The 13,524-nt window shown below is 36.9% G+C and overlaps 2 protein-coding genes across 5 annotated transcripts; both read left to right on the forward strand.

Annotated features, from left to right (window-relative positions):
* sncga (synuclein, gamma a) lies at positions 1 to 9,693 on the forward strand. Of its 4 annotated transcripts, none has more exons than XM_051916142.1 (6): positions 1 to 291; positions 5,629 to 5,670; positions 5,788 to 5,915; positions 6,119 to 6,139; positions 6,673 to 6,729; positions 8,743 to 9,693. In XM_051916142.1, the coding sequence occupies exons 1-5, from the start codon at positions 171 to 173 to the stop codon at positions 6,727 to 6,729; spliced, it is 369 nt and encodes a 122-aa protein (XP_051772102.1). In that variant the 5' UTR covers positions 1 to 170; the 3' UTR covers positions 8,743 to 9,693. The 4 variants fall into 4 exon arrangements, with proteins under 4 accessions (XP_051772102.1, XP_051772101.1, XP_051772104.1 ...); XM_051916141.1 differs by having other exon boundaries at positions 2 to 291; positions 6,673 to 6,734; XM_051916144.1 differs by lacking the exon at positions 6,119 to 6,139 and having other exon boundaries at positions 5 to 291.
* A 924-nt stretch (positions 9,694 to 10,617) lies between these two features.
* Positions 10,618 to 13,362, forward strand: zgc:193505 (uncharacterized protein LOC559113 homolog). Its single transcript, XM_051916145.1, has 3 exons — positions 10,618 to 10,792; positions 12,590 to 12,835; positions 13,049 to 13,362. Exons 1-3 carry the CDS (start codon positions 10,720 to 10,722, stop codon positions 13,096 to 13,098), a joined length of 369 nt encoding a protein of 122 aa, XP_051772105.1. The 5' UTR covers positions 10,618 to 10,719; the 3' UTR covers positions 13,099 to 13,362.
* Positions 13,363 to 13,524: the final 162 nt, after the last annotated feature.

The raw sequence follows: 13,524 nt of genomic DNA on the forward strand, positions 1-13,524 counted from the left end.
GCACTGAGTGCCCATCCCACTCTCAAAGGAGCTGCACACACACTCTCACACACACTCTGGCAAACGCGCTTACCACACTTGTAGTCAGAGCACACACAGCTCCATCCATCGGTTATAAGAAGAGAGCCAGTTCCAGTTAAAGGACATAAAGCCCAGCTCCGATCTCCAGAATGGATGCACTGAAGAAGGGATTCTCCATGGCTAAGGAGGGAGTGGTGGCCGCCGCTGAGAAAACCAAAGCAGGGGTGGAGGAGGCAGCTGCCAAAACCAAAGAGGGGGTCATGTATGTAGGTATGTACAAATTCAACTGAGGGGAGAAAAGTCAGAGAATTAGATCAAAGTCAGAAAAGGCATTTTGTACTGTCTAAATATATATTTAATATAATATTCCTTACTTTTTTCTTCAGTAAAGTGTAGTGAAGACAAAGCTGTTTTACATGGTATTGTGTGAAATTTTCATATTTAAAAACATTGCCAATTACAATAATAAGTAATATAATATTTTAATCAATTAAATGTATACAGAAAGTCAAATATTTTGAAATTGAAAATAAAAAATATATCAAAAATATTGAAATAAAATAATTGCTGGGTTTGCCCTGCTATGTTAAATAATACATACATTTTATCATCATCAGTTTGATTTTGCTTGTTTTTTTGTTTGTTTGTTTGTTTTTTTATTTTTATTTTTGCTTACAATGCATGCTGGCAAGAGTCCAGAAAATGAAAACCAGGGCAATGAAAATAAATTTGGGGCATGAGCCCATTACACTACATGTGACTGCTGTGCTTCGTCACTACAGTAAGTGAACAACAGCAAGCGTTCAGTAGCAAACCAGCTCTGTCCACCTGCCTGTTGTATCTTATCAGATCACAAATTCATCTGCCTAGACTCTGCTGTAAACAAGACTGATAAACAACTTACATGGTTACTAGTACTGTGGTTATTTACTCTGTCCAGAGCAGTAGCCCTCCATGTATACTCTCAAGAATGGGTGGGGAACAAAGAGAGAGATAGAAAGATATAAAGAAAGACTGAAGAGGAAGAAAGGAAGCACTTTCTGTTTTCAATAACCCTTGAGGATGCAATCAATCAATGAGCTGTGATTGATAGACACATTATGAAGAGAAAAGCCAGTACACAATCTTTTATGATTCGTAATGGCTCTCAGTGTGTACACACAAGTGACAGGAACCTGTCATTCTGTTTTCAGTGTTATGAACAAAGCACAATGTGATTGCTATTACAAGGACTGTTGGACAGGAGGAGGAGTATGTGTGTATTGCAGCTGGAGTTAAAAGCTTTCCTCCAGACCACACAGACAATTTTCAATCTACTTTAATCAAAGAAATCTCAAGCCTCTCAAAGAAAAGCAAGGTCACTTTGCACTGAGCTGTGACAAACTGCCAACACATAGAGTACACACATCTCTTGCCACCCTAGGACTTGCTACTGAACTTGCTATTTAAATAATTAAATAATATACTGATTCTCAAACCTATCTTTAACTCTTTGCCTGCCATTGACAGAATTTTCTGCCATTTATGAGACAACGCTTCCCTATCTTTGACAGAATTTTCCAGCTTTCCATGTTTTCACTGTTATATGGTAGAGGGCGCTATTATGCATCTTCTGAAAGAGTACTGAATCTCCGAATCAAAACACAGGCAAAAAATGAGCAGAAACAAGCGATAAAAGCATTACTTGTAGTCTTTTCTTTTTTAACACAATTTTTTTTCAGCTTTTTTTTTTTTTCAAACTTTTGCTTTTTTTTTTTACTTACATTCAAGTGTTGATAAAAAAGAAAGTATGTTCATGTTCAGATAAAGCATGTTCAGATATTCATACAACAAAATATTATTGTGAAAATGATAAAAAAAAAAACTGGCGGTGGTGGCAACTTTAAAAAAAATAAATAAAATTCAATGGTAGGGAAAGAGTTCTGGTCTGAGACCACATTGAGAATCGGTGATTCAACATCTAATTTAAACTAGGTTTCAAAATGTGAAAACAAAGAAACATTACAATGTAGAATGGATGAATAAGAAATATTTGAGATTCTGCACTTTTTTTTATTATATTTAATTTGTGACATTGATCGTGTGACTCTTTGTTCAGATGGTCAGATGTTTTTCCATTAAAGCTCAAGATGCTCTCAAATCAAGCTGGAGAACATGATCATCAGGTCTGACAGACTAGCGGAGTTGATGATGCTCAAGTGCTGCTGTCATTTATAGAGATAGTTTATACAAAAATGAAAATTCTGTCATTAATTACTCACCCTCGTGTCGTTCCACATTTGTAAGACCTTCATTCATCTTCAGAACACAAATTAAGATCTTTTTGATGAAGTCTGAGAGGTTTCTGTCTCTCCATAGAGATCCAACGCAACTACTACTTTCAAAGGTCCAGAAAGGTAGGAATGAAATCATTAAAGAACTCCATGTGCCTCCAGTGGCTTAAACTCAATTTTATGAAGCAACGTGCTTTGTTTGTGCAAAAAACACAATTTACCACTTTATTTACAAAAATATAGATCTGCAACTCGCGTTCACGAGAGCTTCACGACACATGCGTGTTGTTTTCAGACTTGCGAGAGCTGGAATTGTTGCGTGAACATGCTTTGGATAATATTATTTTGTAAATAAAGTGGTAATTTTTTGTGTTTTTTGCACAAGCAAAGCACTCACGTTGCTTCATAAAATTGAGTTTAATCCACTGGAGTAATTTAATAGTGTCTTTTTCCTGCCTTTCTGGACCTTGGAGTGTTAGTTGCGTTGGATCTTTTTGGAGAGACAGAAACCTCTCAGACTTTATCAAAAAGATCTTAATTTGTGTTATGGAGATGAAGGTCTTGCGGATGTGGAACGACATGAGGGTGAGTAATAAATGACAAAATTTTCATTTTTGGGTAAACTAACCCTTTAAGCTAAACAGCACTAAAGCACAGAAATCTCAGACTTTTGGACCCCTGCTATAGATCAGGCTGAAATCACATAACTGTCACTTTAATTTCTGTTGCATTATGTAACACCATTTTCATCACAGAACTGTGTGAGCACAGTCCAGATTAATTATTTTTAGGACTTAATTCCATTAAGTCTCATATGGATCAGAAATTAAAAGCTTTGGGATTGGAGCAGAGAGGGAGGTGATGTAATTCAGACTAATGTATAGAATAAAAAGCTTTAAATTGTGTCCTGTGTTAGTATGATTTTCAAATATAGATCTTGCTAGCATTATTATGTGAAAAAGTGCTGTGGGATATTTGTGTTACATGACTCAGAAAGAAACATCTAATATCTTCCTCTAAAATCTATGCACAACTATATTTAGTATATCAGAGTCTCCTCCTCCTAATCTTGGCAGCAAGCTACAGCCGTAGAGATGTTTTATGCTTCGTCATGTAATAAGAGATGCTGTGGAAGTGACATCATATTGCAGCAGGGGTTGGGCGGTGATAATATTCTCAATCCTTATTGATTACAACATTAATAATATATGATTCCAGGCTTCAGATTGTGTTGCAAGATGCAGAGGCTAAGCCTTGAAGAATGTGCATGTCTTGATAGTAAATCAGCTCTTTGTCCAGAACAATGTCACGTCTCTTTTGAGGGGTGTATTTGTTGTGCTGTGTGAGCGCATGTTGGGAAGGAGGAGCAACTTTCACAGACACATTGCTGTGGGCCCAAAGGTTCTGGGAAGGAACAGTGCTTATGCTTGTTCTATGGGCCATTCGTGCATCTGAGATTCAGTGCTAGAGACGGCAGGGCCCTTTCAGAGGCAGAAGTGGGTTTTTTCCACTGTTAACAATCAGAAAGCATCTCAGTAGAAAGAACGCGTCTCGATCTGTAAAGCTTAATAGCACTTAGTGGTGCCAATCACTGAATGTAGATCAGAGGCATATTTACTTGCCATGATTTTGTAGAGTCTCTTGGGTATTGGAGATAGCCGGACATTTAGTTGCACTGCCAGACGAGACTTTGCGCAGCAGACTAAGTGTATGGATCTCAGGACATAACAGAAGCCACAGATATCTGTCTAAAAATAAGATGAAATTAGGTACAAGTTTGGGGAAAAAGCATTTGTTCACAAGAGTGCATGTCTGAAAGCTTAAAGGGATAGTCATTCTTTACACCATTTGCAATCCAAACCTGTATGAATTGCTTCCTTCTGCAGAACACAAAAGAAGATATACTATATTGCCAAACGTATTGAGACACCCCTCCAAATCACTTAATTCAGGTGTTCCAATCACTTCCATGGCCTCAGGTGTATAAAATCAAGCACATAGGCATGCAGACTGCTTCTACAAACATTTGTGAAAGAATGTGTCGCTCTCAGGAGCTCAGTGAATTCAAGCGTGGTACCATGATAGGTTGCCACCTGTGCAATAAGTCCCTTCGTGAAAGTTCCTCACTACTAAATATTCCACGGTCAACTGTTAGTGGTATCATAACAAAGTGGAAGCAATTGGGAACAACAGCAACTCAGTCACGAAGTGGTAAGTCCCGTAAAATCACAGAGCGGGGTCAGCGCATGCTAAGGCGCACAGTGCGCAGAAGTCGCCAACTTTCTGCAGAGTCAATAGCTACAGACCTCCAAACTTTGTGTGGCCTTCAGATTAGCTCAAGAACAGTGCGTAGAGAGCTTCATGAAATGGGTTTCCATGGCCGAGCAGCTGCATCCAAGCCTTACATCACCAAGTGCAATGCAAAGCGTCGGATGCAGTGGTGTAAAGCACGCCGCCACTGGACTCTAGAGCAGTGGAGACGTGTTCTCTAGAGTGACGAATCACGCTTCTCTGTCTGGCAATCTGATGGGCGAGTCTGGGTTTGGCAGTTACCAGGAGAACGGTACTTGCCTGACTGGATTGTGCCAAGTGTAAAGTTTGGTGGAGGGGGGATTATGGTGTGGGGTTGTTTTTCAGGGGTTGGGCTTGGCCCCTTAGTTCCAGTGAAAGGAACTCTTAATGCTTCAGCATACCAAGACATTTTGGACAATTTCATGCTCCCAACTTTGTGGGAACAGTTTGGGGATGGCCCCTTCCTGTTCCAACATGACTGCACACCAGTGCACAAAGCAAGGTCCATAAAGACATGGATGAGTGAGTTTGGTGTGGAGGAACCTGACTGGCCTGTGCAGAGTCCTGACCTCAACCCGATAGAATACCTTAGGGATGAATTAGAGCGGAGACTGCGAGCCAGGCCTTCTCACCAACGTCACTGCCTGACTTCACAAATTCGCTTCTAGAAGAATGGTCAAAAATTCCCATAAACACTCCTAAACCATGTGGAAAGCCTTCCCAGAAGAGTTTAAGCTGTTATAGCTGCAAAGGGTGGGCCAACTCCATATTAAACTCAACAGATTAAGAATGGGATGTCATTAAAGTTCATGTGCACGTAAAGACCGGCGTCCCAAAACTTTTGGCAATATAGTGTATTTCAATGATATCTTTTTTTTTCTGGACATTTCATTGATATGAAAAACAATCATACAGGTTTGGAATAACATGAGGGTGAGTAAATGACAGAATTTTCATTTTTGCGTTAACTATATGTAATTTCATCAGAGATATTATTACTTGAAGTTCACAATAAACATTTTTTTTTTTTTTTTTTTGACAGGCACAAAGACAAAGGAAGGTGTTGTGACAAGTGTAAACACAGGTAAAAGAATTAACAGAAACAGATCATAACTAAACAACACTTTGTCATTTTCTTAAATACCCTAATCCATGGAAAATCTCAAATCAAAACGCAAGGATGCTTTTTCATCTGTCCTAGTTGCCCAGAAAACAACTGAGCAGGCGAATGTTGTGGGTGAGAGTGCCGTGGCTGGAGCCAATCAGGTGTCAGAAAAGGCAGTGGAGAGCCTGGAGACTGTGGTCGCATCCACTGGCCTGGTCAAACCGGTGAGGATTTCATATGCATGTTGCCAATAAAGTGTATAATTAAAAAGCTTGCATTGGTGTCTTTAAGTGCACTTTATTTTTATTTGGTCTTATCATTCAGTACAAATGCAGAAGACTTAAATTGCTTAATGAGAGTTCAGTCATAAAGTTGGTCTTTTTGATATGATGCTCATGTTTTTCTTTTTTCACCCAATCATGGACAGGATGAGCTGGAGAATAATGAGGTGCTTTCAGAAACTCAATAAAAGCATGCTGAATGATCACATTTACCTCAAAACCATTACCATTAAAGACTAAATTCTCTCCATTTGAATACATCAAATTATAATTTTTCATATACTGTTCTCGCAGTTTAGGAGCGAGGCAGGCCTGCAGCAATCAGTGAAGCAAGGAGTTTGACTCACTGCTCAGCAAGAGTGATGTTCTTCATAAATAACTAATTTCTGCTTTCCAAATATTGCTCTGCATTTTTAAAACGCATCCCAGTTTCTTTCATTAGAGTTACAATATCCAAACAGCTCATGAAGAACCATAGCCATGCAACCATTATCCGTCGCCGTACATCAACAAACATGAACATGAGTCTGACATCTTCCAGAGAGCAATAATAGCAAAACAGATGTATTTCACAACTGAAAAAGTATAGAAGTGATTTTTTTTTTCTTTTCTGTTTTGTAAATACCAACCGAAGTGAAAATATGATAATCAAATAAGAACCGTTCACAGCAGAGATGTGTTGATGTCTTTCTGCCTCCAGGTGGAGCTGTCGAAGCAGGAGGGAGCTGTAGAGCAGCCTACAGATGCTGGACAGTAGGTGAGGTGAGTTGGGAGATGTTTTTTTTGTTTGTTTTTTGAGATGGGATTTGTTTTTTAAAAAAATCTGTAATAATTGTCCTTTTTTTTATATGATAGCATAAATCTAACAATATATTGATTGAATTTAGTTAGTTGTATGCTTAAAATGGGAACAAAAATGAAGTGGGGTAAGAAAAATATTCAAATTCAAAAAATATAAATTTTATAATAATACAAATTTTACTTGTCATATACAGATGAAAAAATGATTTTTGCAGTTTAACTGGTCGTTTTAAATGATACAGTTGAGCTCAAAAGTTTACATACCTCTTGAAGAATCTAGAAAAATGTGAATCATTTTAACAAAATAAGAAGGATCATGAAAATTGCATTTTTTATTTAGTACTGTCCTGAATAAACTATTTCACATAACAGTTGTTTACATAAAGGCCACACAAGACAAAAAAATAGCAGAATTTATAAAAATGACCCCATTCAAAAGTTTACATACCCTTGATTCTTAATACTGTGTGTCATTACCTGGATGATCCACGACTGTTTTTTTGTTTTGTGATGGTTGTTCATGAGTCCCTTGTTCGTTCTGAGCAGTTAAACTGAGCTCTATTCTTCAGAAAAATCCTTCAGGTCCTGCAGATTCTTTGGTTTTCCAGCATCTTTTGCATATTTGAACCCTTTTCAGCAGTGACTGTATGATTCTGAGATCCATCTTTTCACACTGAGGACAACTGAGGGACTCAAACACAAGTATTAAACAAGGTTCAAACATTCACTGATGCTCCAGAAGGAAACACGACGCATTAAGAGTCGGGGATGTAAAATTTTTGAAATGGATGAACAGAATAAATTGTACTTTTTTGTCTTCTGGAAAACATGTAAGTATCTTTTGTAGCTTCCAAAGGGCAGAACTAAATATGTTCTTTAAACAAAACAAAAAAAACTTGCACATCAACTTCTTGTTCAAAAGTTTTCACTCCTAACTCTTAGCGCATTGCGTTTCCTTCTGGAGCATCAGTGAATGTTTGCAGCTTTTGTTTGAGTCCCTCAGTTGTCCTTAGTGTGAAAAGATGGATCTCAAAATCATATAGTCACTGCTGTAAAGGGTTCAAATATGCAGAAGATGCTGGAAAACTGAAGAATCTGCAGGACCTGGAGGATTTTTCTGAAGAACAGAGCTCAGTTTAACTGCTCAGGACAAACAAGGGACTCATGAACAACCATCACAAAACAAAAAAACAGTCGTGGATCATCCAGGTAATGACACACAGTATTAAGAATCAAGGGTATGTAAACTTTTGAATGGGGTCATTTTTATAAATTCTGCTATTTTTTTTTTTTTTGTATTGTGGACTTTATGTAAACAACTTATGTGAAATAGTTTATTAAGGACAGTACTAAATAAAAAATAACATGCAATTTTCATGATCCTTCTTTTGTTAAAATGATTAACATTTTTGCAGTATGTAAACTTTTGAGCTGTATATGTAGAATAAACTTTCTTAACAGAAGCATAGGCATTTAAAAAGCTGTGTGCATTTCATTTAGTCTTGTTTAGTCATTTAGAGTCATTATTGTTTACTTTTTTGTCTTGATTAAATACATTCTGAAATAAGGTTATGACTGAAATACACACACATATACACAGCTTTTTAAATCTAAGCAATTCCTTTGGAAGGCGACTCAGAATTTAGGTCAGCATATTTACATAATTGCAAACAATGCTGGCAGAGGTCTAATTTTCTTCCTTCAAACATTGAAACAAACTCAGTGTCCTGTCACTTTCAGCAGTTTACATAGTTTACAGTCTTATCAGACAGGTTTTTACTGTTACAACAGCACATATGCTTCAGGTCAGAAATGCAGAGAACACAAACAGGCTTTGTATAAAACGTACCTCTGTTTCATGTGTAGTGAGTTTATCGGTTGTTTAAAAAGTCATATTTTACAAATAATGAAGAGTCATCTGCACAGTAACCGTCCTTTTTTTTATTTTTTATTTTTATTATTATTTCAGGCTGATGTCACACTGAACGCCCATGTGATCCTCTGCTTCTTGCTTCAGAGGAGAGAGTTCATTAGCTGCTGGCCAAACCTGAATATTATCATGCTAAACCTATGAAGGACACTATATAATATCTAACTTCACAGAAAACAAAGACACCCACTCCTCTCTCTTGCTTTCTCCTCATGAACAATCTCTCCTTACCTCACTTTCCTTCACGTAGACCTACAGAAATACTATTCACAAGAATAAAATGCTCATGTAACAACTCCTTTATCTAGCTATGCAATTTTCACGTATACTGTGCAGTGCGTGTCATTACCACATTTGTGCAAATATTACATGCATGTGCTTGTGATTTGGAGATTTTTATATAGACAAAGTCTATCATTCCTACCTGCCCTGAAACTGATACCTAACGTTACCAGTTTTCCTCCACCCAACACAATGAGGTTTGATGGATGATGATGATTTTACATAGTCAGTGTGAGGAAAGGAAAACATTCCAGTCCAAATACACTCTCAATGTTGTATCTGAGACAACGTTAGAAACAAGAAAAAGACAGAATCACAGATGGTCAGTCAGACCAAATCTGCCCCAAAAAAAAGGAAAGAAAAAAAGAGGGCAGTTGATGTCTGATCTGTAAAGCGTGAAGCTGGCTGATTAAATCTGTTTCAGTATTATCTTAAAGTGTGGTTATATAGCGTAACAGGGCTTTAGAAATGCACTAATATGTAGTTTGCGATAGTACCCATTATAAACAACTCACAAAATCTGCAAATGATATCAGAAAGCAGTTGCTAGGTTACATAATTGGTTTGTTGAAGTCATGTATGCTGCCTCACGACTACACTTTAACTGATCATACTCATTTACTTGACTTACTGTTCCCAATGAAGTCTGAAAACGGCTGATTTTTTGAATACTCCATCTGTAATAAATTCAGTTTTGTGAAAAATAAATCTATTCTCATTTTTATCCTTATTTTATAAAGCAGAATATTGCTAATAAATATATAAGAACATATAAAAGACCATAGCGCTGAAAGCAAACAAGTCAAGCACAATATTTGTAGTATTTGTGTATTAAATATGGTTTAAATATGGGTTTGGTCATTCCATAACATAAATACAGTACATTCAGCTCCACCCTTAAATCCAGTGAAACCACAAAAATGAATTTAAAAGCATCAAGACACGCACACCCTTCTCGGATCAGAACACCCCTCCTGCTCTTCCCCTCCCTGTTCCCGGCGCACCCGCACATCAAATTAAGTATGTATCTCATCAACAAACAAACAAAGACTTCATGACATACAGCTAACATCCCATATGGCCAAGGCCATTATAATACTACGAGAAGCACTGCGCCTCTGGCGGAATGTCTGCGTTTATGAAGTTTTCATGGTCTGCATGCATTATCCGAGTTTGAAATGAGTCATTCAGCTTTTTCCACATTCCAGCTATGGGAGGAGACAGAGAAATCTATCAGCCCATCGTTTTCCTGTGGCTCAGAGGAAAGTCTTCTACAACAAAACAAAAACAATGCAACTGACGTTAGAAACGGCCATAACAAAATTAAGACAAGGCAAGACTATCAACCCTGTATATACCTCCCAAACTTTCTCCATTTCACCTGACTTTTAAAATAAAATTAAATAAACTAAAAAATAAAGTAAAATATGGTAAATAATACTGAAAATAAATACATTTAATTACATTGTTAAACGACTATACAAATGATGATTCTGCTGAAACCCTGACTGGTGATGAGACAGGAAACCAGGTAAACCAGTCAAGCAAGCTTGCTGTTCTCTCTGCTGACATCTTTTTACTCCACCCAAGCTGCAGTAGCCAATAGGCACACACATCCCTGACATACTTTCATGGCGCAGCAGCCTAATAAAACCTCATGCATCTTTGGCTTCAAAACACTGTCCTACACACGCTCTTGCATCAACAACATCAACAACAGCGGACTCTAGAAACATGTCTTTCCTTAAGGGATTAATGGGTAATAAAGCAGCAGATTCATTTGTCGACCAGGCAGTGGATAAAGCAGGTGAGCTCCTTCTGTGTGAGAAGCTTAAAGAAACTTTCAAGCTATTTTTGTAAAGTTTTGTGTCATCATTTTATGATGAGACACTTTGTGTTATATATAATTTTCAAAATTGAAGGGCACAAAACAATAGATTAACCAGAGAGTTTTTTTCTGAGATTTAAATAAAAACAGTTCTTATTTCTTTATGTTTTTGTTTACCAAAAAATATTGACTCAAGTACTAATAATCATATAATCTAACTTTCAGCCAGGGTTATTATGGTTAACTAAAACAACAAACATGTTAACTTAAGTAAAAAAAAATATATAAATAAAAAAATCATTTTATTTCAGCTAGTCATTTGTCATTTCAGTTTAACTTGATTTACTAAAAGAACTAAAACTGAAATAAAATTAATAAAAATTATATAGACATTTTAAAAAATACTAAAACGGAAAATATAAAAATCAAAACAAATTCAAAATATGAATAAAAAATATAATAGTATCTCGATATGAAAATAACAGATTTCAGCCAGTTAAAACAAAACAGAACTTTTAATTCATTTATTTCTAACCTGTTGTCCTTTTTAGTTAAACAAACTCTCTGGACATGTAATGGAAATATGATGCCATGAATCATTTAACTAAATCATTTTATTAAATCATTAACATATTATGGCCACATTCATACAGCAGCAGAATATGGTTATCAGACCTGTATTTGAGTCCTTAATACGGTTACGTTCACACACAGTACGGTTATTTACGGGTGTGACAACCGAATTGTATAACCGAACTCACACTTGTAAATTTTCAGGACTCACAACCGCATTCTCAGAATATTCGCGCCGTGTGAACGAAACCGCATTAGACCACTAACGTTAGTTGTCTGTCACGTCATACAGTGCGAGAGAGCCGGTGTTTTGTGTGTGGTTTCGATTTCGGTAACTTACAACGACAGAGATATGAGCTGTGCGTCATTTTAAGGTGTTAGATCCAGTCACTGTTCTCCACCGGAGCGGCTCCCGTCAGTTTTGTGTTTCTTTTCCAAATTCAAATGCCGTGTCATGCGCGAGACGTCGCAAAGACACGCGAGTGCAACGGTTAAAGACTCCGGCTAGCGCGTGTTTACATGCTGTTGTTGCTTAATTAAGTTTGAATGGATAAACTCGCGGTTAAGTTGGTCTCTTGTCATGTCAAAAGTGATGAGACTTTTCAGTTTTATGGACGTCGCCATCTTTAATATTACATTGGTCACTGTCGTTATGTTTACTAGTAAGAGAATAGGGGCTTGTTCCATACGCTACTGTAAGTTGCTGTGTGAACAGGACATTTGGAGACTCACACCTGTAACTAAATGCAGCTGTCAATCCCAAAAACTGAGTGTGAACGTGGCCTTACTTAAGATAATCACATAAAATGTGAACTTTCTTGCAGTCTTGGCAAGTTGTTTTCCCACCTTTTTACAAACTCAATGTTTCAGTGAACATGAAATTTAATGCATGTTTCAATTTTTAGCTTATATTTTTAATCATAAGCTAGCAGTGTTTGTTCTCTATTAAAAAGCTAGATGAAATATTTCTAGAATGCATAAGAATGCAGTCAGTCCAGTAGTCATGCCACTCCTTATAAGGTATGAAGCTAGAATGGGCCTTTGTATGCAAGTAAAACTATCCAAGCTTCTTTATTTTTAGACATTAAAAAAAAAAAAAAAACTTTTTGGCCACAATCTGATGCAAGCTGTGGCGTGTGAAACTGGACTACAAAAAATGATCATGAATTACCTTTAAATAATGTTCCTGTTAAATTCTCCTAGCTGCTGCAGCTAAAAAAAAGGTGAAGGAATCAATTACTGGAAAGAAACAGGAAACCGATAAGACCGGGGGCATGGGAGGTCTTTTCCCAAGTAATGAGGAGAAGGACAAGAAACCAAAGGAAAAGGCAGGAGGTGGAATATTTGGTGGCCTCCTTTCAGCAGAAAAACCAGAGGAAAACAGCACTGGAGGAGCCATCAGTGCAGGAGGAAGCAGCAATGCAGAAAGCAACACTGGAGCAGACAGCAGTGAGTTTGCTCATCCTTCTTAGCAAAACAAAAAACAAAATTATGACAGTGCATTATATCATTTTATATATACACACATACATACATTGTTTGAACTTCTAGTAATCACAAGTCAAAACCTAATGAGTCTAATATTATTTTATAGAGAACATTAAAAATGTAAATCCACCGTGCACAAATATAATAACATACTAATATTTTGTGTTTGATTAGGTTTCAACGAAGCCCTGGATGACCTTGCTTTCGAGTTCAGTGAGAAATGATGTTCTGACAATCGGGAAAAATCTCTGGCTGAGGTTTCCAGCTGGCGAACTCTGCCTAAAATCAGCATCTCCTAGTGTCATGGACTTTATTACTCATGTAAATAGTTTGATGTCTCTTCAATAGCTTATGTACGACCACTAAAAAAAAAATACTACAAATCATGCATATTACATTCATATTATGTATTTAAGTTTATTTAGCATGTTTTTGTTTTTAATACCTTGAGATAAGATGTTTAGTGAATAAAGCTGAATACAAAAGTTGTCATTACTGAAAAAGGTCTTGTTTTATCCACTTAAATGAGCTAATATGGCCTTAATGCTCTACCATAACCTTAGTTTGAAAATCACATTGTTTTAAGTCACAAATATAAAACATTTCAAAGGACAAATGAAATTTATCCCAGTAAATCAGCTGACACACAC

The sequence above is a fragment of the Ctenopharyngodon idella genome, chromosome 13 (genome assembly GCF_019924925.1).
Source record: "Ctenopharyngodon idella isolate HZGC_01 chromosome 13, HZGC01, whole genome shotgun sequence".
NCBI lineage: Eukaryota > Metazoa > Chordata > Actinopteri > Cypriniformes > Xenocyprididae > Ctenopharyngodon > Ctenopharyngodon idella.

What these genes read in the sequence shown, in the direction of transcription:
- sncga (XM_051916142.1), top strand. Translation starts at nt 171, where the DNA reads ATGGATGCACTGAAGAAGGGATTCTCCATGGCTAAGGAGGGAGTGGTG. An exon ending in AGAGGGGGTCATGTATGTAG is followed by an intron (nt 292 to 5,628) that starts GTATGTACAAAT and finishes TTTTTTTGACAG; the next exon opens with GCACAAAGACAAAGGAAGGT. An exon ending in ATGAGCTGGAGAATAATGAG is followed by an intron (nt 6,140 to 6,672) that starts GTGCTTTCAGAA and finishes TTCTGCCTCCAG; the next exon opens with GTGGAGCTGTCGAAGCAGGA.
- zgc:193505 (XM_051916145.1), top strand. Translation starts at nt 10,720, where the DNA reads ATGTCTTTCCTTAAGGGATTAATGGGTAATAAAGCAGCAGATTCATTT. An exon ending in CCAGGCAGTGGATAAAGCAG is followed by an intron (nt 10,793 to 12,589) that starts GTGAGCTCCTTC and finishes AAATTCTCCTAG; the next exon opens with CTGCTGCAGCTAAAAAAAAG. An exon ending in CAACACTGGAGCAGACAGCA is followed by an intron (nt 12,836 to 13,048) that starts GTGAGTTTGCTC and finishes GTGTTTGATTAG; the next exon opens with GTTTCAACGAAGCCCTGGAT.